A 24,860-nucleotide genomic window follows, 5' to 3' on the forward strand; every position below is an offset into this window, starting at 1 on the left:
AGAATGAGAAATATGGGAGAAGTTAACTGTATGCTGCCCACAAGCATGGTCTTTATCTTTTATTTGCACAGGGTTCAGCCTCTCCTATACTTCTGCTATTTTCTTCATCTTGGAGTATCTGCCATGCGAAAAATAAAAAACAGAATAAATACTCAAGGAAGAAAAACACATAGGTAACAGAAAAATGTCACTACTTTGAATACACAAAGAAATCAATGATAAGAGTTTGGTACGGTGACCAATATAAATGTTTTAAAAAATAAGGGGAAATAAAGGTTAAATAAAGGATTGATTGAATGGAGGAGATGATGCTGAAAGCTCAGCTTCTCTGTACAAAGGTACCGAATCAAACCTCAGAGATAGGGGTTTGGGGTGAAGTATCAATAGAAAAGTATAGTTTTATTGCTTTGCCAGGCAAAGGGGGACACAATGGGCTCCTGCCTTGAAAAACTATGTGTCCCCTCCCAGGAGGATTTGATAAGGAGTTTTATAACAATACTTCCCAAGGGTGGGGTTGCTGACAAGATTAGGGTGTGTGCAGGGGCTCAGGTAGTCTCCCAATCTTGATGAGCTTCTCTGGTCCCTTTAATCTTGCCTCAGGTGGTTTCTTGGCTGCTCCTCCCTTGATTGGCAACTGTTTGAATCTGCTCTTGGGAAGGTCATAGAGTCTGGAGTCTTGCCTACAAGAAATGGGGGACAAAAAAGAGACCTCCATGCCCCAGGCCCTCCCGCTCAGTTTCATAGATAGCCTATCTCATGGATTGGCAGCCTTATCAATATGGGAGACTCATTCTAAAGGCTCCAGGATGTTGAGGACAGGCAGGTAGATAAGCTTTTGAGGAGCGACCTGGTGGGTGAGTGTCCACCCCAACCTCTCCTTTCTGATCCCTAAGCCAGCACTGGGCCTCCTCCTGCACCAGCACCACTTCTGGGTATGGGACCGCCCTCTCCTCACAGCCCCGCCCACAGGCCTAGTTCAAGCCTAAGTTTGGCTTGTTGGGCCTGTTTCTGCTTCCAGAACCCAGGCTGAGCCAACGTCAAGACCTCCAGCACCAACTACAATTCCCTGCCAGCAATGGTTGAACTTGATTGGCAGCCAGAGTCCCGGGGCCCCGCACCCTACGGCCGAGGCAGGAAGCGGAAGTAGCGTCGCTGGTCGGTGTCAGTCTTCTGCCTCGTGTCCGAGTTCCTGGTGCAGCAAGTCGTTGTAGTCGTCGTGTGATTCAGCGTGTCCTTTGTGAGGCTCGCGTCAAGGGAGGGCTCTGGGATGCGAGGAGGGCGATAAAGGACAGGTTTGGACTAGGCCACCACGGCGCTGCCTTAGAAAGACCTGGTCCCTCCGCTTGCGTCCTCCGGGACCTGAGCCACTGCGTTTAGCCGGTGGGACTTGCGGTAAGGGCGCTTCTGCGGCGTGTTGTCATTCACTGTGTTTCCCTATTCTAAAGCCTCCACTCTGTTTTTTGTGACTTTCCTCCACGAGGAAAAGAATTTCCGCTGTTCTGGTCAACAGTTGCTCCAGCTCCCACCTCCTCCGGGTGTCAGGAACCTGGCGATCCTAACGTGTTGTTCTGAGTATTAGGGAAGAGTTGGTTTAAAAGGCCGGTTCTTTTTGTATGAAAAAGAATGTTTCATCTGAGAATTTGGGTTTGTCTTCCCGTGTTCTTTATTTTTGAATATTACATAGAGGTAGATAAAATACTTTCTCAGGTGTCAAGGGTGGGCATATTTCTGTATATAAATGTAAACGTATGTAGATCACAGATCTTTCTTCTAATAAAAAGCAAGAGTACTTAGTCTTCTCGTCATCTGAGCTTCCTGTGGCTGTACATGCCCACAGAGTGAAAACGAGCCTCCAGGAGATGTGGCGTAGGCTTTATGATACTAGTTCCAGAATGAGGAACCATAGACAGGGTGTTCGTACTAAGCGTGTTTTTTCCGCATATATATATATATTTGTAAAATCTTAAACCTCAAGAAAATGTGAACATCCAGTACAAGGAATGTTCTTTGTAGTAGATTCACTTATTTTTAGCATTTTACATGTGCCAACTTAAAAAAAATGCACAACGTGAGAGTTGTGAGTTAAGTTTTATTTGGGGCCCGAGAGACAGCATCTCAGATAGCTCTGAGTAACTGCTCCAAAGAGGTAGGGGGGGAAGGTTAGTATATATGTGATTTTGGTATAGGGGGAGTACATGCAATCAAGCACATATTTTTTTGCAGAAGGTTTCTGCTAATCTTGTGAAGGTTACTGCTAGTCACGAGGAGCAGAGTCACTATGAAAGATTTTAGTGCTTTTCTAGATATGAGGAGGTATAAGAACTGGGCTCATAAAATCGGTTCCTGAAAATATCTAACTATCTGAAGACCTGTTCTGCCAGTTTTTCCCAGAGCACAGAGTGCCTCATTTCAGGGGGTGTTGAAAGTCAGCAGCTGCAGCAGTTCATGATTTAATCCTTGTAGAGGTAGGTGGCAAGTGCCAATTTGTAGTTGACAGGGTCCCCTCATGGTCATAAATTCGACCATGCTTTGGGAGGCATTTCATGACCATTTTGTCCCACGGTGCTAGGTAGGCTCATTCCTAAGTTTGGCAAAGATTTTGCTGATAGGCCACTCAATGTGCTATTACTGGACTAGGTCTTATTAACAATAGTCAAAGGTCTCTGGATCACCTGTCTTACTAGTCTGTTCCAAGAAAAAAAAATTCTCTCTTATTGTATCTTCCCATATCTAGAGTTACACTATTACAATCATTGATCCCATACAGAATTATATACTTGATCAACTGCTTCAAGTTGCCTAGTCATCATTATTTTTGTTGGAGGCTCAGTCACACATTTGGAAATACAAGAAAAAGTAATCCTGTTAAACAGGCAAAATACAAATAACATAGCTAGCAGTATTATTAAAGTCATAAGTAAGAATTAAGCCAAGAACTTCCATTAGGTGCGGCCCAGTATATTCCCAGGTCATCTGACTTAGTCTGTTCTGTACCAATCCTTATCTTTCAGGGAAATTATGTGTTGGCACTGTCCATAAGGCTCCCAGCCCAACTTCCTGGTGTTACTAGGCTGGTTATCCTTAGTATCATTTAATTGTTCCCAAGATAAAGGAGGGTCTTAAAACTTCAATGACCATAGCCTGGTGTTAACCACATAAATCCATACCATAATTGTGAGAGGTTTTATTCCTTGGCTGAAATTTTGCTTGTTGCTCTAACTGAGCTTGAGTAACTTTAGAGGAAAATTCATTTTTATGACCAGTGTCAGAGCAGGTATTATTAATTGGCTAGGTGAGAGGATCCCACCTAGTATACCGATAGTGGCTTGAACAGGACTATAATTTCTTTCTTTTAGAATACATTTCCTAAGGGCCAACCAATTAGAGCCTTGGAGTGGAGAAATCCACCAAGGTAATCCAGAAGTACTAGACAAAGATAATTGGTCACAAACCCAACAATTGGATTGATTTTTAAGACTAGCATAGGATCATGCCCATGATAGGAAAACATTTGATTCATATGCAATGGTTCAAGAAGTCAAGAAAACATTATAAATGATCATACGAGTCAGGGCCAGTATCTTGGGCTAGCTGTCTACTTCTGATGTCTTCTTCTCGTCCTGGTAGGAGTGTAGTTTGGACTAAGTGTGTTTTACTCACTTTTTTTTTTTGGTAACATCTTAAACCTCAAGAAAATGTTAACATCCAGTACAATGAATGTTTGTTGTAGTAGGTTCACTTATTTTTAGCACTGTGCAGATTTGTTCTCTCGTAGATTTACGAATACATTGTATAGTGAAGTGTTTGAGTGTAAGTTGAAAATAAATTGCATACATGCTACTTGACTTTTAAGAACTTGGTAAGGCTTCTCCTAAAGATATGGGCATTATCCTAGTAAAATCATAATATCATTATTTCACACAAGGAAAGTAAAAATAACAATGTATTCTAATATCTACTCTAAAAGGTTAACTTCTCTACGTTGTTCCAAAATATGTTTTGGGTAGTTTTGAGATCTACAACCCAATCAGGGTTTATATATGACAATTGTTTATGCCTTTTAGTCTGTTTTAACCTAGATCACTTGCTGTTGTTTGTCTATTATATTAATTATATTGACTCTTTGACGAATCACATGCCTTCTTTTAGAAAGTCACACATTTTGATATTCCTGCTTCTATTTTCACAGTATGTTTAAGTTTTCCTTCATGTCTTGTATTTCCTGTCAGTTAGTAAATGGGTTCAGAGGAGAGGTTGGCAAGCTTTTGGTATGAACAGGTCCAGATAGTAAGTTCTTGATGCTTTGTGGGCTGTAAGGTACGGAATTACTCAGCTCTGCCTTTGTAGTGGGAGAACAGCCAAAGACCTAAGGAAACAAATGGGCATAGCTGTGATCCCAAGAAACTATTTACAAAAACATGCCTGTGACCAAAGTGTGCCACCTCCTGGTGTAGAAGCTTCAAAAGGTCATTTCAAAATATTTTGAAGGTGATGTTGTGTACATCAAATTGCATTCCATTGGGAAGATGTAAACTTATGACATCCCTTGGTTAGTGTGCTAAGTTAGATTACTTGCTTAAGATAGTAATCACCAGAGCTCTCTATTTTAAAGATAGACTTTTCCATAAGAATAAAAGCATCATATGTGGGGTGATATTTTGATACTCAGAATCTTCTTCCCCTAGCAGTTGTTTTAGTATCTGTTAATAACCTGCAGTAAATAAGTTTCTAGGGTGTTTTTCTAGGTCAAAGGCAAGTATACATTTACTTTTGTTGGCTATTACAAATTCCCTTCCATAGATCTTGTGCCATTTTGTAGTTTCTGATCAACTTTAAAAAATATCTAAAATTTATTATGGAGAAACATAAGGAACAAATTTTAGTTTTTTTTTAAAAATTTATCCATTTTGTTATGGTTCATTATCAGAAATAATGGATACCTCTAAGTTTCTTGGTGGAGAATCCATCACACCTAAAACATGAAAATTATGTAGTACTCAGTATCTAATAACAGGGAAGAGGAACAGTGGAATCAACAAATATTTAATAATAGTGATGACAGTTGCTTGGCTGTGGTTAAGATTTCCTTTTAAGTGTAACAAATTTTAGTTTTAACTTCAAAACACTTGTTTTCAAAAAGAATATCCTATCCACTTTCAGTTTTTTAAAAAAATTTATTGAAGTATAGTTGATCTACAATGTTAATTTCTCCTGTACAGCAAAGTGACTCAGTTGTATATGTATGTGTGTGTGTGTGTGTGTGTGTATATATATATATATATACACACACACACACACACACACACACACTTTTTCATATACTTTTCCATTATGGTTTATCACAGGATATTGAATATAATTCCCTGTGCATAGGACCTTGTTGTTCATCCACCCTACTAGTTTGCATCTGGTAATCCCAAACTCTCAATCCTTCCCTCTCCCACCCCTCTTCCCCCCTTGGCAACCACAAGTCTGTTCTCTCTGTTTTTATTTTGTAGATATGTTCCTTTGTGTTGTATTTTAGATTCCACAGATAAGTGATATCATATAGTATGTGTCTTTCTCTTTCTGACTTACTTTGCTGCAAATGACATTATTTTTATGGCTGAGTAATATTCCATTGTATGTATATACCATATCTTCTTTACCCATTCATCTGTCAATGGACATTTAGGTTGTTTCCATGTCTTGGCTATTGTAAATAGTGCTGCTACAAACATAGCGGTGCATGTATCTTTTTTTTTTTTTTTGCGGTAAGCGGGCCTCTCACTGCTGCGGCCCCTCCCGCTGCGGAGCACAGGCTCCGGACGCGCAGGCCCAGCAGCCATGGCTCACGGGCCCAGCCGCTACGCGGCATGTGGGATCTTCCCGGACCGGGGTACGAACCCGTATCCTCTGCATCGGCAGGTGGACTCTCAACCACTGCGCCACCAGGGAAGCCCCATGACACTTTCTTTTTTTTTTTTTGACACTTTCTTGATGATACTTTCTTGAGGCTAATCAAACCATTGTAATAATAATCCAAATCACGCTTAAAACAAAGCCTGGACTGGAATTAACCTCTGAACCTTCATTTATACATATTAATATATGGAGTAACGTGTCATGTTTGGTTCCTTTTTGTGTATGCATATTGCTATTTGGCCTATCTGTTGACCTCTTTAATTATTGGCAGTGACACTAATTATCAGCAGATTAGTCTTAACTCCCTTGAATTCAGTGTAATGGATTATAAACTAGCCCTGGATGACATTCTGATTTTCTGGAATAAGACCTATATTTCCAGTAGAATTTGTTGCAGTTGCCTGAGTCTGAGACCTCATGGGTCATGTTAGAGGTTTATATGCAGGTTGGCCTCATTCTGCTGCTTCGACTCCTAGTGATAGTGTCATCAACAAGTGCTCACTGAGATCCATGAAGCAGATTTCATCCCAGCTTTTGTTCTTCAGTGGCTGACCAGATGTCATTTGCATGTGAAAATTCTCCATAAGCCAAGTTGACGTGTCAACCAGGAGTAGCTTTTTGAAGACCCTCCTCCGTGCATCACTCTTGCCCCTGCTCATCATGTTGTACATGTGAATACAAGGCTCTGACCCCTTTTTTTCCTCAGAATTGAGAAACGCAGTGAGGAGCTTGGAAAGACGACATCATCTCTCCCATTGAGACTACAAGCAGGCTTGGTTCCTGCTTCAAAGAAACTGAAATAAATTCTACAACCTCAGCATTGCTCTCCTGTAAGACAACCCAGTGTATGTGTAGACTCCACGTGGGCCCTCTGTGTCACTCCTGAGAGACTCAGGGACAAAGGGAACCAATACAAACAGGCTAACTTTCCTTGGAGGAAGGGAATAATCAAGTCACTGGTCCAACAGTTTTGGTGATGGAGACGTGGCTTCCTGGAAGAGGCAGAACAGTAGTGGCCAGGCTGGGTGGAAAGACAGAAAAGCATCTGGAATCCAGTAATGAAAGCTCTTCCCCAGACATTTGCCCATGTTTGGGGCAAGAAGAGGGAACAAGGATCCTTGCTGTCCTACTTCTTAATGAGGCTCAACAGTAAGTGTATCAGTAGTTATATCAGTTTCCTTTTCCTTAATTTCTTAATCTTATTGTAGCATTACTTTTTATTTATTTATTTTTTTTGCGGTACGCGGACCTCTCACTGCTGTGGCCTCTCCCGTTGCGGAGCACAGGCTCCGGACGCGCAGGCTCAGCGGCCATGGCTCACGGGCCCAGCCGCTCCGCGGCATGTGGGATCCTCCCGGAACGGGGCACAAACCCGTGTCCCCTGCATCGGCAGGCGGACTCTCAACCACTGCGCCACCGGGGAAGCCCTGTAGCATTACTTTTTAAATGTCTCTTTTGATATAGACATTATATTGAGTCTTAAGATGCCCTGGTATTTGAAATGCAGTCTTAAAATCCTTTTTCCCCCCTTGGTGTATTTATAATATAATGTAATTACTAATAATTTTGGGTTTGTGTCCAGCATCTTATTTTTTCCATATTTATCTCATTTTTCATCTTTCTCTGCATTGTTAGTATATTTTCATGTAAATGATTTTACTGTCGATGATTGAAATTTATATGCTCCACTAATTTTATATTAGTTTTTACCCTGAAACCTTTTAAATTAATGTCTTTCATTGAAGTCTTAATACCTTTTCCCTCGTACAAAGTGTAGTGGGACTTGTGAATACAGCAATGCCCATCGTCAACTCCTCCGCAGCACACTGACCCAGAGACCCAGAAATCAGTCCACAGTTAGAAGAGCCACTAAACAGACCCAGGTGGGAAAAAGAACCAACTCCCCCTTGAGAAGTGGCAGAGCCCCACCTTCTTGGGAGAGGTTACATCTGAAAGGGACTTGGATAGCCCTGTAGGGAAGTGCTCAGTACCATCAGAAACAGTGAAATGAATGCACTTTTGTGAGGTAGATTGGCCTTCTCCATAGGGGTACAGCTGTGGAGACTGCATGATTGCCCCACTGTGGACCTAACAGTAATGACGATGGAAACGGCTGTGACTGGTCCCCAGCTTTCCTGGGTCATGAAGGCTTCATGTTGGCCTTTTCTATCCCAGATGACTTTGGACCTGGCTGTCTCTCTCAGCCCCCAGTGGTGCATCCGTTGGGTTTCCCATTGGCTTTGTCCCCTGGCCTTTCTGGGACCCTGCAGTCAGTGCAGCTCTGGCCCTTTCTTCACTCTTTACCCAGACCTGCCGCTCTCACAGACAGCTGTCTTCCTGCCTCCTTCTCTCCCTCTGACTACCCTGTCACTTTTCTCATAAAGGGTGGCCTGTGGGTCCCTGGTGATGGGGACATTATATAAGACGTTATTATCCCTGAGCAGTATGTCTTTCCACATAACAGCAGAAAGTCATCTCTTTAGTACAGGAGCTTTGAGGCGAGGAGTGGGGAAGATTATTCATTAGAGTGAAGGGCGGAACAGGGTCAGCTTTTGTTTGTGCTCCATGATGGGAGGAGAGATCTGCACCCTGAGCTTCTGAACCAGTTCGCTTGTGACCCATTGGAACACAGCGCCTTTCACCATTATGAATCACTTTCGTCAGTGGAATCAATTTCATCATTCTTATCTCAGTGTTCATGGAAAAGTTAAGGGACAGGTTGGGGATATCTTTCCGCCTGAATCTATCACGTCTTGTCTCTAGAACAAGGCCCAGAGTTCTTGGTCACAGAACATGTTTAGACAGGTACACCATTCAGCCCATGGTGACTCTGGGGGCACCAGGCCCCTGCGCTGGCCTGGAAGGCCATGTGATGCCTCAGCAGCCAGGCAGATTGGAGCCCAAATATCTACAAGGGCAGCTCCAGGAGCTACTGGGCTCCCCTCAGCTGGGAATACAGAACACTGTATTGTGTGGGCTTCTTCCTTGAAGCACTTCTTGGTGGCTGATTGGTGTCAAAGCCCACCTTCCCTCCCCAACCACCGGCTCTCAGTGATGTGTGTCTGATGCTCTCCCTGCATGACCCACTGCATTTGGCCTACCCTCTGCTGCCTGCCTGGGAACAGGGTGTTTCTGTTTCTGAATGGCTGAGGCAGCTGTGCTTGTGAGGCTACTGACCTCCCTGTGCCGGCCACCTACAGGAGTGACCCTGCACGTGGGCATTTGAAAATACTGTTTTGTGGTAGGTGTTTTGTTCAGTGTTTTAGTCTTTGAAATGCCAGCTAAACAGTTTTATTTTTATACTCACTTTTTTACACTCTGCATTTCCCCATTTAGGGTCTGAGTTTAGTAGTTAAAAACAAACCTAGCCTTTAAAAAAATCTGACTTTTGATTTGCAAATTGATTTAAAATGTCCATTTTAAATAAACAGCTCAGATACATAAATTTAATATTACTAACGAAACCTCCAGTACTTTAAGGTCCTTCTTTTATGGGCAGGTATCTTTTTCTTTTTTTTTTCACTCTTCACACCTTTTATTTTATTATTATTTTTTAATATCTTTATTGGAGTATAATTGCTTTACGTTGTTGTGTTAGTTGCTGCTGTATAACAAAGTGAATCAACTATTCATATACATATATCCCCATATCTCCTCCCTCTTGTGTCTCCCACCCACCCTGCCTATCCCACCCCTCTAGGTGGTCACAAAGCACCGAGCTGATCTCCCTGTGCTATGCGGCTGCTTCCCACTAGCTAGCCATCTTACATTTGGTAGTGTATATATGTCAGTGCTACTATCTCACTTCGTCCCAATTTACCCTTCCCCCTCCCCGTGTCCTTAAGTCCATTCTTTACATCTGCGTCTTTATTCCTGTCCTGCCCCTAGGTTCTTCAGAACAATTTTTTTTTAGATTCCATATATATGTGTTAGCATACGGTATTTGTTTTTCTCTTCCTGACTCACTTCATTCTGTATGACAGATTCTATGTTCATCCACCTCACTACAAGTAACTCAATTTCGTTTATTTTATGGCTGAGTAATATTCCACTGTATATATGTGCATCATCTTCTTTATCCATTCATCTGTTGATGGACACTTAGGTTGCTTCCATGTCCTGGCTATTGTAAGTAGTGCTGCAATGAACATTGTGGTACATGACTCTTTTTGAGTTATGGTTTTCTCGGGGTATATGCCCAGTAGTGGGATTGCTGGGTCACATGGTAGTTCTATTTTTAGTTTTTTAAGGAACCTCCATACTGTTCTCCATAGTGGCTGTATCAATTTACATTCCCATCAACAGTGCAAGAGGTTTCCCTTTTCTCCACACCCTCTCCAGCATTTATTGTTTGTAGATTCTTTGATGATGGCCATTCTGACCGCTGTGAGGCGATACCTCATTGTAGTTTTTATTTACATTTCTCTAATGATTAGTGATGTTGAGCATCCTTTCATGTGTTTGTTGGCAATCTGTATATCTTCTTTGGAGAAATGTCTATTTAGTTCTTCTGTCCATTTTTGGATTGGATTGTTTGATTTTTTTGATGTTGAGCTGTATGAGTTCCTTGTATATTTTGGAGATTAATCCGTTGTCAGTTGTTTCGTTAGCAAATATTTTCTCTTTGGGCAGGTATCTTACACGGCTGGGTCTCTAAGAGAGGCACTGCCAACCAAACTGGTTCTAAATTTCTTTTCCCCCAGATCTGTGGTTTTTGGAGGATCCGTTAAATACTTCTACTACTAATCCTGCACTCACAATCTTCTACTGTCCTAAAATACACATCATGTAAAATTTACTAAACTATTTTAAGTGTGCAGTTCAGTGGCATTAAGCACACTCTTATTGTTATGCAGCCATTGCCACCATCCATCTCTAGATGTTTTTCATCATCCCAAATTGATACTTGGTACTTATTAATCAATAACTTCCCGTTGCCCCTTGCTCTAGTCCTGGTAACCACCACTGTACTTTCTATCTTGGGCTCTATGAAATAGACTCCTCTGGTTACCTTATGTATGTGGAACCATATACTACAATTGTTCCTTGAACAGCATGGGTTTGAAATGCGCAGGTCCACTTATCCTTGGATGTTTCCTCAATAAATAGTATGGTACTACATGATCCACGGTTGGTTGAATCTGTGGTTGCAGAACCACGGATTCAGATGGCTGACTCTGGGACTTGAACATCCCTAGATTTTGTTGTCCCCAGCAGGTCCTAGCAGTAGTCCCCTGTGGATACTGATGGATGGCTGTATTTGGCTTTTTGTATTTTGCTTATTTCACATAGTAGAATACCTTCAAGTTTCATCCATCGTGTTTCATGTGACAGAATATTTGTTTTTAAGGTTAAATAATACTCCATTGGATATGTATACCACATTTTGTTTACCCAGTCATCCATTAATGGACACTTCGGGGGCTTCCATCTTTTGGCTACTGTGAATAATGCTGCTGTGAACATGAATGTGGATAGAACTACCAAGTTCTTTCAATTCTTGGTGAAACTCAGGAAATCGCTGGATACTACGCTAGGTCTCTATGTATCCTCGTTCACTTTTAAATCCTACCTTATCTTGACAGGTATGTGATTCATAGGGATATTTGGAAAAAGTACAAAATGGGAGCTTTTGACATATAGAAATTCTGTCAGTTGTGTGTAAAGATGTAGTGTAAGAGCCTCTAGAGCACTAGAGCACTGTATGTTTTTGTTTTCTGCATTTGCCTCTAGATGGGTATCTATTATATCCCATGGTGGACTGTGTATTACATCAAGCAACCTAAGAGCCAGTGATTTTGCTATATCTAGGTCTCCTTTACCAATCTTGGGAAGAATCTCAGTTGTGTGTTAGTCACAAGTCCCTGGGTTCCCTCAGTGAACAAGGCTCTATGCAAGGTACTATGTCATTGGTAACCAAAAGACACAAAAAAAGCCATAATGTGCAAAAACTCTCCAAAAGAAAGTAGATCCTAATGCCAGATGATGTAGATTTATTTTTCCTGTTTTTTGAATTTTGACCACACTGTGTGGCTTGTGGCATCTTAGTTCCCCAACCAGGGATTGAACCCGGGCCCTCAGCAGTGAAAACTCTCAGTCCTAACCACTGGATGGCCAGGGAATTCCCAAGACAATGTAGACTTTGAAGCATTTCTACAGGTAGAGTTAATCAGATGAAAGATTCCAGTCCTTCAAGATAGGAAAAGTTGAGATGTGTCTCCACTAAATATTTTTGTAAAATATATAAAGGGATGTTTGAGAGAAATAAAAGGATGAAGAGATAGTACAGAGTTCCACAGGGGGACTTAAAATATTTCTCCCAGAATGTTTCTCCAAACAATAGAGGAAAAACAGGACATATATATGAGAACAATGAGTAAATGCCTAATATCTGTGTACCAAATACTGTATCTAGTAACTGTTAGAAATCGGAAAGTGCTTGTCTGGGGATGAAGGTGAGGGGATGGACTAGAACAGGCAGGAGGGCTTTGGGGGAAGATAATTACATTCTATACCTTGCTTCCTCTGGTGATTATGCAAGTATATGCAGTTTTCAGAAGTCATTCCCAGAATGCTTACGTGTACATTTCATTGTACACTAATTGTATCTCAGTGGGAAAAGAATGTAAACATCCTATGCAGTCACCAGGAAAATAGGTCTCTGGGCCTGTGCAGTACAAGGTTTCCTAGTTTGAGGAATGTGGCATTAAGTAGAATCTCTACTAGGAAATAGAGAGCTGATTTTTACCCGTGACCCTGTGTTACTTCAGGGTTAACAACAACAACAAAAATTGGTAAACAAAAGACATATGATGCTGCCTAAGACATGTAAAATCTCTCCACAAGAAAGCAGATCCTAATGCCAGACAACATAGACTTGACATATATGGTTTCAGGCTTCAGGCTTCTCATTTCTGTGGTTATTGAGATGGTAGATTTGGTTCATGGATAGAAATTGGAACTTTCTGCCTTTGTCATTCTAATACTATTGTGGAGATGACCATTAGGCTGCTCTTCTGTATTTTATTTATTAAAGACTGTGATTGAGTTTATTTTATTTTTTAAATTAATTTTTATTGGAGTATAGTTGATTTACAATGTTGTGTTAGTTTCTGCTCTACAGCAAAGTGAATCAGTTATTCCTATACATATATCCACTCTTTTTTAGATTCTTTTCCCATATAGGTCATTACAGAGTATTGAGTAGACTTTCCTGTGCTGTATAGTAGGTCCTTATTAGTTAGCTATTTTATATATAGTAGTGTGTATATGTCAATCCCAATCTCCCAACTTGTCTCTTCCCCACTTCCCCTTTGGTAACCATAGTTTGTTTTCTACATCTGTGACTCTATTTCTTTTTTGTAAATAAGTTCACTTGTACCATTTTTTTAGATTCCACATATAAGCGACATCATATGATATTTGTTTTTCTCTGACTTATTTCACTCAGTATGACAGTCTCTAGGTTCATCCATGTTGCTGCAAATGGTATTATTTCATTCTTCTTTATGGCTGAGTAATATTTCACTGTATATATGTACCACATCTTCTTTATCCATTCATCTGTCAATGAACATTTAGGTTGCTTTCATGTCCTGGCTATTGTAAATAGTGCTGCAGTGAACATTGGGGTGCATGTATCTTTTCGAATTATGGTTTTCTCTGGATATATGCCCAGGAATGGGATTGATGGATCATATGGTAGGTCTATTTTTAGTTTTTTAAGGAACCCCCATACTTTTCTACATAGTGGCTGTACCAATTTACATTCCCATCAACAGTGTAGGAAGTTTTCCTTTTCTCCACACCTTCTCCAGCATTTATTGTTTGTAGATTTAAAAATTTTTTTTAATTTAATTTTATTTATTTTTTATACAGCAGGTTCTTATTAGTTATCTATTTTATACATATTAGTGTATACATGTCAATCCCAATCTCCCAATTCATCCCACCACCACCCCCCGCCACTTTCCCCCCTTGGTGTCCATACGTTTGTTCTCTACATCTGTGTCTCTATTTCTGCCCTGCAAACAGGTTCATCTGTACCGTTTTTCTAGGTTCCACATATATGCATTAATATACGATATTTGTTTTTCTCTTTCTGACTTACTTCACTCTGTATGACAGTCTCTAGATCCATCCACATCTCTACAAATGACCCAATTTTGTTCCTTTTTATGGCTGAGTAATATTCTATTGTATATATGTACCATATCTCCTTTATCCATTCGTCTGTCGATGGGCATTTAGGTTGCTTCCATGACCTGGCTATTGTAAATAGTGCTGCAATGAACATTGGGGTGCATGTGTCTTTTTGAATTATGGTTTTCTCAGGGTATATGCCCAGTAGTGGGATTGCTGGGTCATATGGTAATTCTATTTTTAGTTTTTTAAGGAACCTCCATACTGTTCTCCATAGTGGCTGTATCAATTTACATTCCCACCAACAGTGCAAGAGGGTTCCCTTTTCTCCACACCCTCTCCAGCACTTGTTGTTTGTAGATTTTCTGACGATGCCCATTTTAACTGGTGTGAGGTGATACCTCATTGTAGTTTTGATTTGCATTTCTCTAATAATTAGTGATGTTGAACAGCTTTTCCTGTGCTTCTTGGCCATCTGTATGTCCACTTTGGATAAATGTCTATTTAGGTCTTCTGCTCATTTTTTGATTGGGTTTTTTTTTTTAAATATTGAGCTGCAATATATATATATATAACTGATCCACTTTGTTATAAAGCAGAAACTAACACACCATTGTAAAGCAATTATACTCCAATAAAGAAGTTAAAAAAATATTGAGCTGCATGAGCTGTTTATATATTTTGGAGATTAATCCTTTGTCGGTTGATTCATTTGCAAATATTTTCTCCCATTCTGAGGGTTGTCTTTTTGTCTTGTTTGTAGTTTCCTTTGGTTTGCAAAAGCTTTTTTAAGTTTCATTAGGTCCCATTTGTTTATTTTTGTTTTTATTTCCATTACTCTAGGAGGTGGATCAAAAAAGATCTTGCTGTGATTTACATCAGAGTGTTCTTCCTATGTTTTCATCTAAGAGTTTTATAGTGTCTGGTCTTACATTTAGGTTTCTAATCCATTTTGAGTTTATTTTTGTGTATGGTGTTAGGGAGTGTTCTAATTTCATTCTTTTACATGTAGCTGTCCAGTTTTCCCAGCAGCACTTATTGAAGAGGCTGTCTTTTCTCCATTTTATATTCTTGCCTCCTTTAGCAAAGATAAGGTGACCATAGGTGCATGGGTTTATCTCTGGGCTTTCTATCCTGCTCCATTGACCTGTATTTCTGTTTTTGTGCCAGTACCCTATTGTCTTGATTACTGTAGCTTTGTAGTATAGTCTGAAGTCAAGGAGTCTGATTCCTTCTGCTCCATTTTTTCCCCTCAAGACTGCTTTGGCTATTTGGGGTCTTTTGTGTCTCCATACAAATTTTAAGACTTTTTGTTCTAGTTCTGTAAAAAATGCCACTGGTAATTTGATAGGGATTGCATTGAATCTGTAGATTACTTTGGGTAGTATAGTCATTTTCACAATATTGATTCTTCCAATCCAAGAACATGGTGTATCTCTCCATCTGTTTGTGTCATCTTTGATTTCTTTCATCAGTGTCTTATAGTTTTCTGAGTACAGGTCTTTTAACTCCTTAGGTAGGTTTATTCCTAGGTATTTTATTCTTTTTGCTGCAATGGTGAATGGGATTGTTTCCTTAATTTCTCTTTCTGATCTTTTGTTGTTAGTGTATAGGAATGCAAGAGATTTCTGTGCATTAATTTTGTATCCTGCCAACTTTACCAAATTCATTGATTAGCTCTAGTAGTTTACTGGTGGCATCTTTAGGATTCTCTATGTATAGTATCAAGTCATCTGCAATCTTGTTTGTAGATTTTTTTGATGATGGCCATTCTGACCTGTGTGAGGTGATACCTCATTGTAGTTTTGATATGCATTTCTCTAAAAATTAGTGATGTTAAGCATCTTTACATTTGCTTTTTGGCCATCTGTATATCTTCTTTAGGGAAATGTCTAGTTAGATCTGCCCATTTTTTCATTGTGTTTCTGTAATTATTTTAAACATTTAGAGTTGACCTTTAAACCACAGAATGTTAAAAGATATCAAATAAGGAAATCTGAGGGATAAATGAATAAAAAATAAAAGTAAAACAAAAGAACTAATAAATAATACCCAAAGGTAGTTCTCTGAGCAGATTCACATTGAGGAGACCCATTAAATACACAGATATTGGAGAACATCTGACTTGGCATTTGCCCTCTGCAAAGATGAGAGGGAGAGAGCAGACCTGTTTCAATTGGATTTTCCCAACTAAGATTTTCTTCATGTTTCACAGTAGTTAAGATTTATTCAGAGTGGTTTTTGCAGGGAAATCTTGACATTGTATTTCTAATCTTTTTTGGTTAAAGGTGTAATAGTCCATATTTACTTTCCTGTCCTGCCTTTATCTGCCCCAGAATATTTATGCCACTGTGGGTGTGTATGTAGGACCTTCCTTATTTTCTTGCCTCCTTCATTTCCCTCATATCACTTTTGAACTGATATATTAATCATTACTTTATTATCTACCTCCTACATCATATGGGATCGTCTAGGCCTCATACATTTTTTTGTATACCTTGCTCATGTCTTCTCAGTTCCTAGCACAGGGACATAACTTAATTATTTGCTGATAGATTAAAGGAGAATGCCAGAGGGAAGAACTTAAAAGGAGATACAGGCCTCCAGGCTTCTCCAGGCTCCTTCATGGGAACATCAGCTGGGTCAACTGAATAAAATATTTCACTCTTTTTCTCTTCATAATGCCTAGCAGCAGTTTTTACTGTGTAAGCCATATATAGACTTTAAATTTTTTATATAACCACAAGAAACCAAAAAGAAATAACTGAGATCTTTTTCTTTTCTTTTTTTCTTTTTTTTTGGCTGTGATGAGTCTTTGTTGCTGCGCGCAGGCTTTCCCTAGTTGTGGTGAGCGGGGGCTACTCTTCGTTGTAGTGCGCGGGCTTCTCATTGTGGTGGCTTCTCTTGTTGCGGATCACGGGCTCTAGGTGCGCGGGCTTCAGTAGTTGTGGCATGTGGGCTCAGTGGTTGTGGCTTGCGGGCTCTAGAGTGTAGGCTCAGTAGTTGTGGCGCATGGGCTTAGTTGCTCTGTGGCATGTGGGAGCTTCCCGGACCAGGGCTCGAACCTGTGTCCCCTACATTGGCAGGTGGATTCTTAACCACTACGCCGCCAGGGAAGCCCCTGAGGTCATTTTTACTAAATTTTATTTAACCCAAGATATCCAAAACATTTCAACATAGTAAGTGGTAGTGGAGCTATTTAAATCCTTCATATGAAGTATTCAAAATTCACTGGATATTATATATTCATCAGATGTAACTGATTTGTGTTTAGATCTCAAAAAATTACAGTTGAAAGGATAGCTTCCAATACCCAAAATATTTGCAATAATTGTCTGCATACAGGTGTGAGGCCAGGCGCTCCGGAGCCCTGGGTGCAGATTTAGCCTCGGACTCCGGTGTCCTGAGTAGATCACATGGCCTCCAGACCTTCCCTCTGACCCAGAGTGCCAAGAGTCACCACAGGATGAATACAGCACATCAGTGAAGGGTGTGTGTGTCTGAACAGGTTTACTGACCAACTGGAAATATCCAAATATCCGTGGATAAGCAAAATGTGGCACAGCCATACATTTGAATACTATTCTACAATTATAAGGAACAAAATACTGATGTGTGTTTTTCACATGGATAACTATGAAAAATCATTCTGCTAAGTGAAAGAAGCCAGATACAAAAGATCATCTATTGTATGATTCCATTTATATAAAATAGCTAGAAAAGGCCAGTTTATAGAGACAGAATCAAATAAGTGGCTGCCTAGGACTGAGGTGGCAGTTGATGTTACCTGCAAATGGGCACAGGAGAACTTTCTAGGGTGACAGAAATGTTCTAAAACTGGATTGTGGTGATGATTGCATAAGTAAAAATCTATCAAAACTATTGCCCTTATGCTTTAAATGGCTGAATTTCATGATATATAAATTATCCCTCAATAAAGCTATTAAATAAATTTTTAAAAGTTTTATTCTGGACTCACTCAAGGTGAATTGAAAAGTTCTACCTTTGTTTTCAGCATGCATTATTACACACCAATATTATTATGGTTACCACTCTGAATTGCAACATGTTTACCTCTTTGGTCCCCAGTTTTGTTCATATGAAGTAGGCAATAAAAACACTATGGATTAAACTTAGTGGAATCAAATTGAATTAAAGCCACACTGAATATCTCTTTCCCAAGGGGGGAAAGCGGGGGGTGGTGGTGGGATGAATTGGGAGATTGGGATTGACATATATACACTAATATGCATAAAATAGATAACTAATGAGAACCTGCTGCAGAAAAAAATAAATTAAAAAAACCCACTATGGATTAAACTTAGTGGAATCAAATTCAATTAAAGCCCCACTGAATATGTTTTTCCTTACTAATAAATTACGATTTTCCAGTAATTTGAAGATCTTACTATATACCCAGTATTTGTTTTGTGTTTGTTTTTGTCGTTTTTGCCCCCAGAGTCCTTTGTTCCATTCATGGTATTGTTTGGATATTCTTAATAGTCTTCATCACGTGTCTCAGCTTTGGTTCCTCGGAAGCAGGTGCCGAATCAAGGATTTATGTCGAAGCACATTATTGGAAGGAGCAAGGACCGTGGAACATAGGTTAGAGAAAAGGGAAGTGATACAGGGCAGAAAACACATCCAATAAAGCTCATCTTAAGTTAGCTTGCACACGAGTGAGCAGAGTTTTCATCCTGTAGGGAAATTCTGGAAAATGGCACAAAATCCAAACTTCAGAATGATCCCAGCTAAGGGGTGAAGAAGACAGTATACCCCACACCTGTCCATCAAGAACTGTCCCTCGTGGGGCATAATTCTCTGTCAGGTCTGCCGTCACACATTGGGAAAACTAGGTTCTACCTGGTGCTGACAGTGACAGTCAGGCTGCTGTGCAGTGGGGATGGTGAAGGGATCCCAGGGAATGTAGGAGAAATGCTGACAGCTTCTACCACTCCACCCTTTGCTGCAGACTCAATTCTATCAATATTCTTCTCAAAAAGTGGACTAAGTTCTGAAAACACTCCACAGGTGTGTGATTACCACTCCTGCTGGCACCTCCAAAGAGTGCCCTCCCCCCAAATAAGCCACAAGAGAAAGCAAGTTTTATTCTATTGCATTCATTATTAGATGTTTTAGGATATTGGGGTATATCTTAAAACAGCAATGATAGCAAATAAAGGTCCAGCAAAACAAAAGAAAGAGGAAAGGAAGGGAGGGAGGGGGAGGGAGGGAGGAAGAAAGAAGGCAAAGAATGAAGCAATATCTCATAATTATTCTATGCTATATACTTCTATGAATCATGTGAAAAAACTAACTCAAAACTAGATTCCCACTCTTGAAGCTGAAAATCTCACAGTCTTCAGGAAAATGTTGGATAGCAAAGTTAGGAATGTGGGCATAGTGTTAGGTTTTCAGGGTAGACTCTATTCCATTCCCAATCTGTTTGAAAAATGAGATAAATGAGAGAAAACACCTTTTGAAATTTTGTCAAGATAACATAAAACATACACAGAACAAGAACAGCCTTGGTATGTGAAGCACTTTGGTTATGACTGTTGTGTGATTTTCATTCCATTTCTTCCAGAGAAAAGCAAACACACAGAAAAATTAACATGAAGAACATGAACATTTGAGAGGATAATTTGGGGGGAAACCATGCCATACGTGGTATAAGTGCTTCAAATCTAATGTTGGAAATCGCCAGAATGGCTGTAAGAAACCCAGCCCAAGATGGAAATGTATGGGCTGCAAATAGGAAGCAAAAGTCAAAAGGAATTACTGAGGAGGGTGTTGAGCAGAAACTAATACAAACACAAATAAAAGCAAAGTCATAATTGCTTTGAGAATGGAAGAAATGAAGCATGTCTTTTAAGGGAAAAGAAAATCAGGAGATATAAATTCACAAAATTTGTTTTTGCAGCCCACAGTGTCCACTTAGTTCTGAGGCCAGTGGCCCCTCACAGACAAGTGGTACCTAAACCAAGGAGCCTTCCCAGGGCCCCCTTCACATCCTTGTTCCTCAGGCTGTAGATGAAGGGTTTCCGCCTGGGGGTGAGCACGGTGTACATCACTGAGGCGATGGAGCTTCTCTGGGGAGAATGGGTCACAGCAGAAGTGAGATAGATCCCCACGCCTGTCCCATAGAACAAGGAAACCACAGAGAGGTGAGACACACAGGTGGATAATGCTTTATATTTGCCCGCTGCAGAGGAGATTTTCATTAAAGAGGAGACAATTCGAGAGTAAGAGAAGAGGATTCCAATGCGGGGAAACACACCCAGCAGGGCAGTGGCCACAAACAAGAAGATGTTATTGATGAGGATGTCAGAGCAGGCCACCTTGAGAATCTGAGCCAGTTCACAGAAGAAATGTGGAATTTCAGTGCCAGTACAGAAGTTCAGCTGCCTCAACAGTAGAATATGAATCAGGGGAACCCAGAAAATGACGAGCCAACACATCAGAACCAGGAGGACACAGAAGCGGGGGTTCATGATGACCATGTAGTGCAGGGGATGGCAGATGGCCACAAACCAGTCATAGGCCATCACAGTCAGGAGAAAACTATCCATTACAGTAAAAATAAAAAAAAAATACACCTGAGTGAGTCACCCTATGTAGGAGATGCCTTTGCTCTGTGTCTGGATGTTCACTAGCATCCTTGGGACAGTGGTGGAGATGAAACAGATGTCAACAAAGGACAGGTTGGCGAGGAAGAAGTACATGGGGGTGTGGAGGTGGGGGTCTGAGCTGATGGCCAGGATGATGAGCAGGTTCCCCAGCACAGCGACCAGGTAAATGGACAGGAACACTCCAAAGAGGAGGGGCTGCAGGTCAGGATCGTCTGAGAGGCCCAGGAGGAGGAACTGTGATACTCCTGTATGGTTTCCTGCTCCCATGTCGCTGGTGCGTCTGCTGGGGAAGGAGGCAAAAGCAACATTCAATGAACAGCCAAATGGCACCTCAGCTAGTCATCACTTATGATTCCACTTTGAGGTCGATATCCTTCACCCTCTATTAGTCCTTCCAATGACAGTGATTCACTCAGCCAAATGGTAGACCATTTCCATTTTAAATATATTTATTTAGCTGTTTTAAAATTTAGCAGAAAAAATATTTTTATCTCCTACTCACTGGTTCTTTTTTTCTTTTCTTTTTTTTTTTTTGCGGTACACGGGCCTCTCACTGTTGTGGCCTCTCCTGTTGTGGAGCACAGGCTCCAGACGCGCAGGCTCCAGACACGCAGGCTCAGCGGCCATGGCTCACGGGCCTAGCCGCTCCGCGGCATGTGGGATCTTCCTGGACCCGGGCACGAACCCGTGTCCCCTGCATCAGCAGGCGGACTCTCAACCACTGCGCCACCAGGGAAGCCCCAAAAGTCAGATTTTTAAAAAAGGCTAGTTTTTTTTTTTTTAAACTACTAAACTCAGACCCCAAATGGAGAAATGTAGAGTGTAAAAAAAGTGAATATAAAAAAACAAACTGTTTAGCTGGCATTTCAAAGACTAAAACACTGAACAAAACACCTAACACAAAACAGTATTTTTATTTATTATTATTATTATTACTATTATTATTACTTGCGGTACGCGGGCCTCTCACTGTTGTGGCCTCTCCCGCTGTGGAGCACAGGCTCTGGACGCGCAGGCTCAGTGGCCATGGCTCACGGGCCCAGCCACTCCACGGCATGTGGGATCTTCCCGGACCAAGGCACGAACCCGTGTCCCCTGCATCGGCAGACGGACTCTCAACCACTGTGCCACCAGGGAAACCCCAAAACAGTATTTTTAAATGCCCACGTGCAGGGTCAGTCCTGTAGGTGGCCGGCACAGGGAGATCAGTAGCCTCACAAGCACAGCTGCCTCAGCCATTCAGAAACAGAAACACCCTGTTCCCAGGCAGGCACCAGAGGGCAGGCCAAATGCAGTGGGTCATGCAGGGAGAGCATCGGACACACATCACTGAGAGCCGGTGGTTGGGGAGGGAAGGTGGGCTTTGACACCAATCAGCCACCAAGAAGTGCTTCAAGGAAGAAGCCCACACAATACAGTGTTCTGTATTCCCAGCTGAGGGGAGCCCAGTAGCTCCTGGAGCTGCCCTTGTAGATATTTGGGCTCCAATCTGCCTGGCTGCTGAGGCATCACATGGCCTTCCAGGCCAGCGCAGGGGCCTGGTGCCCCCAGAGTCACCATGGGCTGAACGGTGTACCTGTCTAAACATGTTCCGTGACCAAGAACTCTGGGCTTTGCTATAGAGACAAGACGTGATAGATTCAGGCGGAAGGATATCCCCAACCTGTCCCTTAACTTTTCCATGAACATTGAGATAAGAATGATGAAATTGATTCCACTGACGAAAGTGATTCATAATGGTGAAAGGCGCTGTGTTCCAATGGGTCACAAGTGAACTGGTTCAGAAGCTCAGGGTGCAGATCTCTCCTCCCCTCATGGAGCACAAACAAAAGCTGACCCTGTTCCGCCCTTCACTCTAATGAATAATCTTCCCCACTCCTCGCCTCAAAGCTCCTGTACTAAAGAGATGACTTTCTGCTGTTATGTGGAAAGACATACTGCTCAGGGGCAATAACGTCTTATATAATGTCCCCATCACCAGGGACCCACAGGCCACCCGTTATGTGACAAGTGACAGGGCAGTCAGAGGGAGAGAAGGAGGCAGGAAGACAGCTGCCTGTGACAGCGGCAGGTCTGGGTAAAGAGTGAAGAAAGGGCCAGATCTGCACTGACTGCAGGGTCCCAGAAAGGCCAGGGGACAAAGCCAATGGGAAACCCAACGGATGCACCACTGGGGGCTGAGAGAGACAGCCAGCTCCAAAGTCGTCTGGGATAGAAAAGGCCAACATGAAGTACCCAGGAAAGCTGGGGAACAGCCACAGCCATTCCCATCATCATTACTGTTTGGCCACAGTGGGGCAATCATGCAGTCAGTCTCCACAGTTGTGTCCCCTTATGGTGGTGGTCAGTTTACCTCATAATAGTGCACTAATTTCACTGTTTCTGATGATACTGAGCACTTCCCCACTGGGGTATCCATTCCCTGTCAAACATAACCACTCATAAGACAGGGGCGGCTCTGCCACTTCTCTGGGGGAACTTGGTCCTTTTTGTCACCTGGGCCTGTTTTGTGGCTCTTCTGACTACAGACTAATTTCTGGGTCTCTGGGTCAGTGTGTTGCTGAGGAGTTGACAATGGGCATTGCAGTATTCACAAGTCCCAGTACACTTTGTACAAGGGAAACGGTATTAAGACTTCAATGAGGGCTTCCCTGGTGGCGCAGTGGTTGAGAGTCCACCTGCTGAAGCAGGGGACACGGGTTTGTGCCCCATTCTGGGAAGATCCCACATGCCGCGGAGCGGCTGGGCCCGTGAGCCGTGGCCGCTGAGACTGCACATCCGGAGCCTGTGCATCCGGAGCCTGTGCTCCGCAACGGGAGAGGCCACAACAGTGAGAGGCCCATGAACCACAAAAAAAAAAAAAAAAAAAAGACTTCAATGAATTAAAAAAGAAAAAGAGTTCAATGAAAGACGTTAATTTAAAAGGTTTCAGGGTAGCAACTAAAGGAAAAGTAGTGGAGCATATAAATTTCAATAATCGACAGTTAAATCATCTGCATGAAAATACACTAACAATGTAGAGAAAGATGGAAAATGAGATAAATATGGAAAAAATAAGATAGACACAAACCCAAATTTATTAGTAATTTATTATATTATACAGTAAATGCTCCAAGTAAAAGAAAAGGATTTTAAGGTTGGATAGCAAAAACGTAGGTATTTTTAAAGTCCACATAATGTCTGTGTATAAAGTGACATTAAAAAATTAAGCATAGGGCTTCCCTGGTGGAGCAGTGGTTGAGAATCTGCCTGCTAATGCAGGGGATACGGGTTCGAGCCCTGGCCTGGGAGGATCCCACATGCCGCGGAGCAACTAGGCCCGTGAGCCACAACTACTGAGCCTGCGCATCTGGAGCCTGTGCTCTGCAACAATAGAGGCCACGATAGTGAGAGGCCCGCGCACCATGATGAAGAGTGGCCCCCGCTTGCCACAACTAGAGAAAGCCCTCGCACAGAAACAAAGACCCAACACAGCAAAAATTAATTAATTAATTAATAAACTCCTACCCCCAGCATCTTCTTTAAAAAAAAAAAAATTAAGCATAGGACTTCCCTGGTGGTGCAGTGGTTAAGAATCCGCCTACCAATGCAGGGGACATGGGTTTGATCCCTGGTCTGGGAAGATCCCATATGCCCTGGAGCAACTAACCCATCGAGCCACAACTACTGAGCCCATGTGCCACAACTACTGAAGCCTGTGCAGTCTAGGGCCTGGGTGCTGCAACTACCAAGGTGGTGTGCTGCAACTACTGAAGTCCATGGGCCTAGGGCCCATGCTCCGCAACAAGAGAAGCCACTGCAATGAAAAGCCCGCACACAGCAACGAAGAGTAGCCCCCACTTGCTGCAACTAGAGAAAGTCTGAGCGCAGCAACGAAGACCCAATGCAGCCAAAAAATAAATTATAAACTAAAAAAAAATTAAGGGTATTATAAGATTGAGAAATTAAGGAAAAGGAAACTGATATAACTACTGATACACTTACTGTTGAGCCTCATTAAGAAGTAGGACAGCAGGGATCCTTGTTCCCTCTTCTTGCCCCAAACATGGGCAAATGTCTGGGGAAGAGCTTTCATTACTGGATTCCAGATGCGTTTCTGTCTTTCCACCCAGCCTGGCCACTACTGTTCTGCCTCTTCCAGGAAGCCACGTCTCCATCACCAATACTTTTGGACCAGTGACT

The 24,860-nt window shown here is 41.8% G+C and overlaps 2 protein-coding genes and 1 long non-coding RNA gene across 3 annotated transcripts in view; 1 reads left to right on the forward strand and 2 right to left on the reverse strand.

Annotated features, from left to right (window-relative positions):
• Positions 1-860: 860 nt before the first annotated feature.
• Positions 861-24,860, forward strand: part of LOC132597136 (uncharacterized) — a 48,838-nt gene continuing 24,838 nt past the window's right edge. Inside the window, exon 1 of the long non-coding RNA XR_009563557.2 lies at positions 861-1,392. This is a non-coding gene — a long non-coding RNA (uncharacterized lncRNA). The remainder of the gene's footprint in view (positions 1,393-24,860) is intronic.
• Positions 1,765-24,860, reverse strand: part of LOC115865168 (zinc finger protein 177-like) — a 133,486-nt gene continuing 110,390 nt past the window's right edge. The window contains exon 17 of the transcript XR_009563556.2: positions 1,765-4,366. The gene's annotated coding sequence lies outside the window, so the exon portion shown is untranslated. The remainder of the gene's footprint in view (positions 4,367-24,860) is intronic.
• LOC115865506 (olfactory receptor 7D4-like) lies at positions 19,211-24,836 on the reverse strand. Its single transcript, XM_060297194.2, is given in 2 exon segments — positions 19,211-20,961; positions 24,663-24,836. Coding segments are annotated over 2 exon segments (1,128 nt in total). The 5' UTR covers position 24,836; the 3' UTR covers positions 19,211-20,006.

Source organism: Globicephala melas, chromosome 3 (assembly GCF_963455315.2).
Source record: "Globicephala melas chromosome 3, mGloMel1.2, whole genome shotgun sequence".
Classification (NCBI taxonomy): Eukaryota; Metazoa; Chordata; class Mammalia; order Artiodactyla; family Delphinidae; genus Globicephala; species Globicephala melas.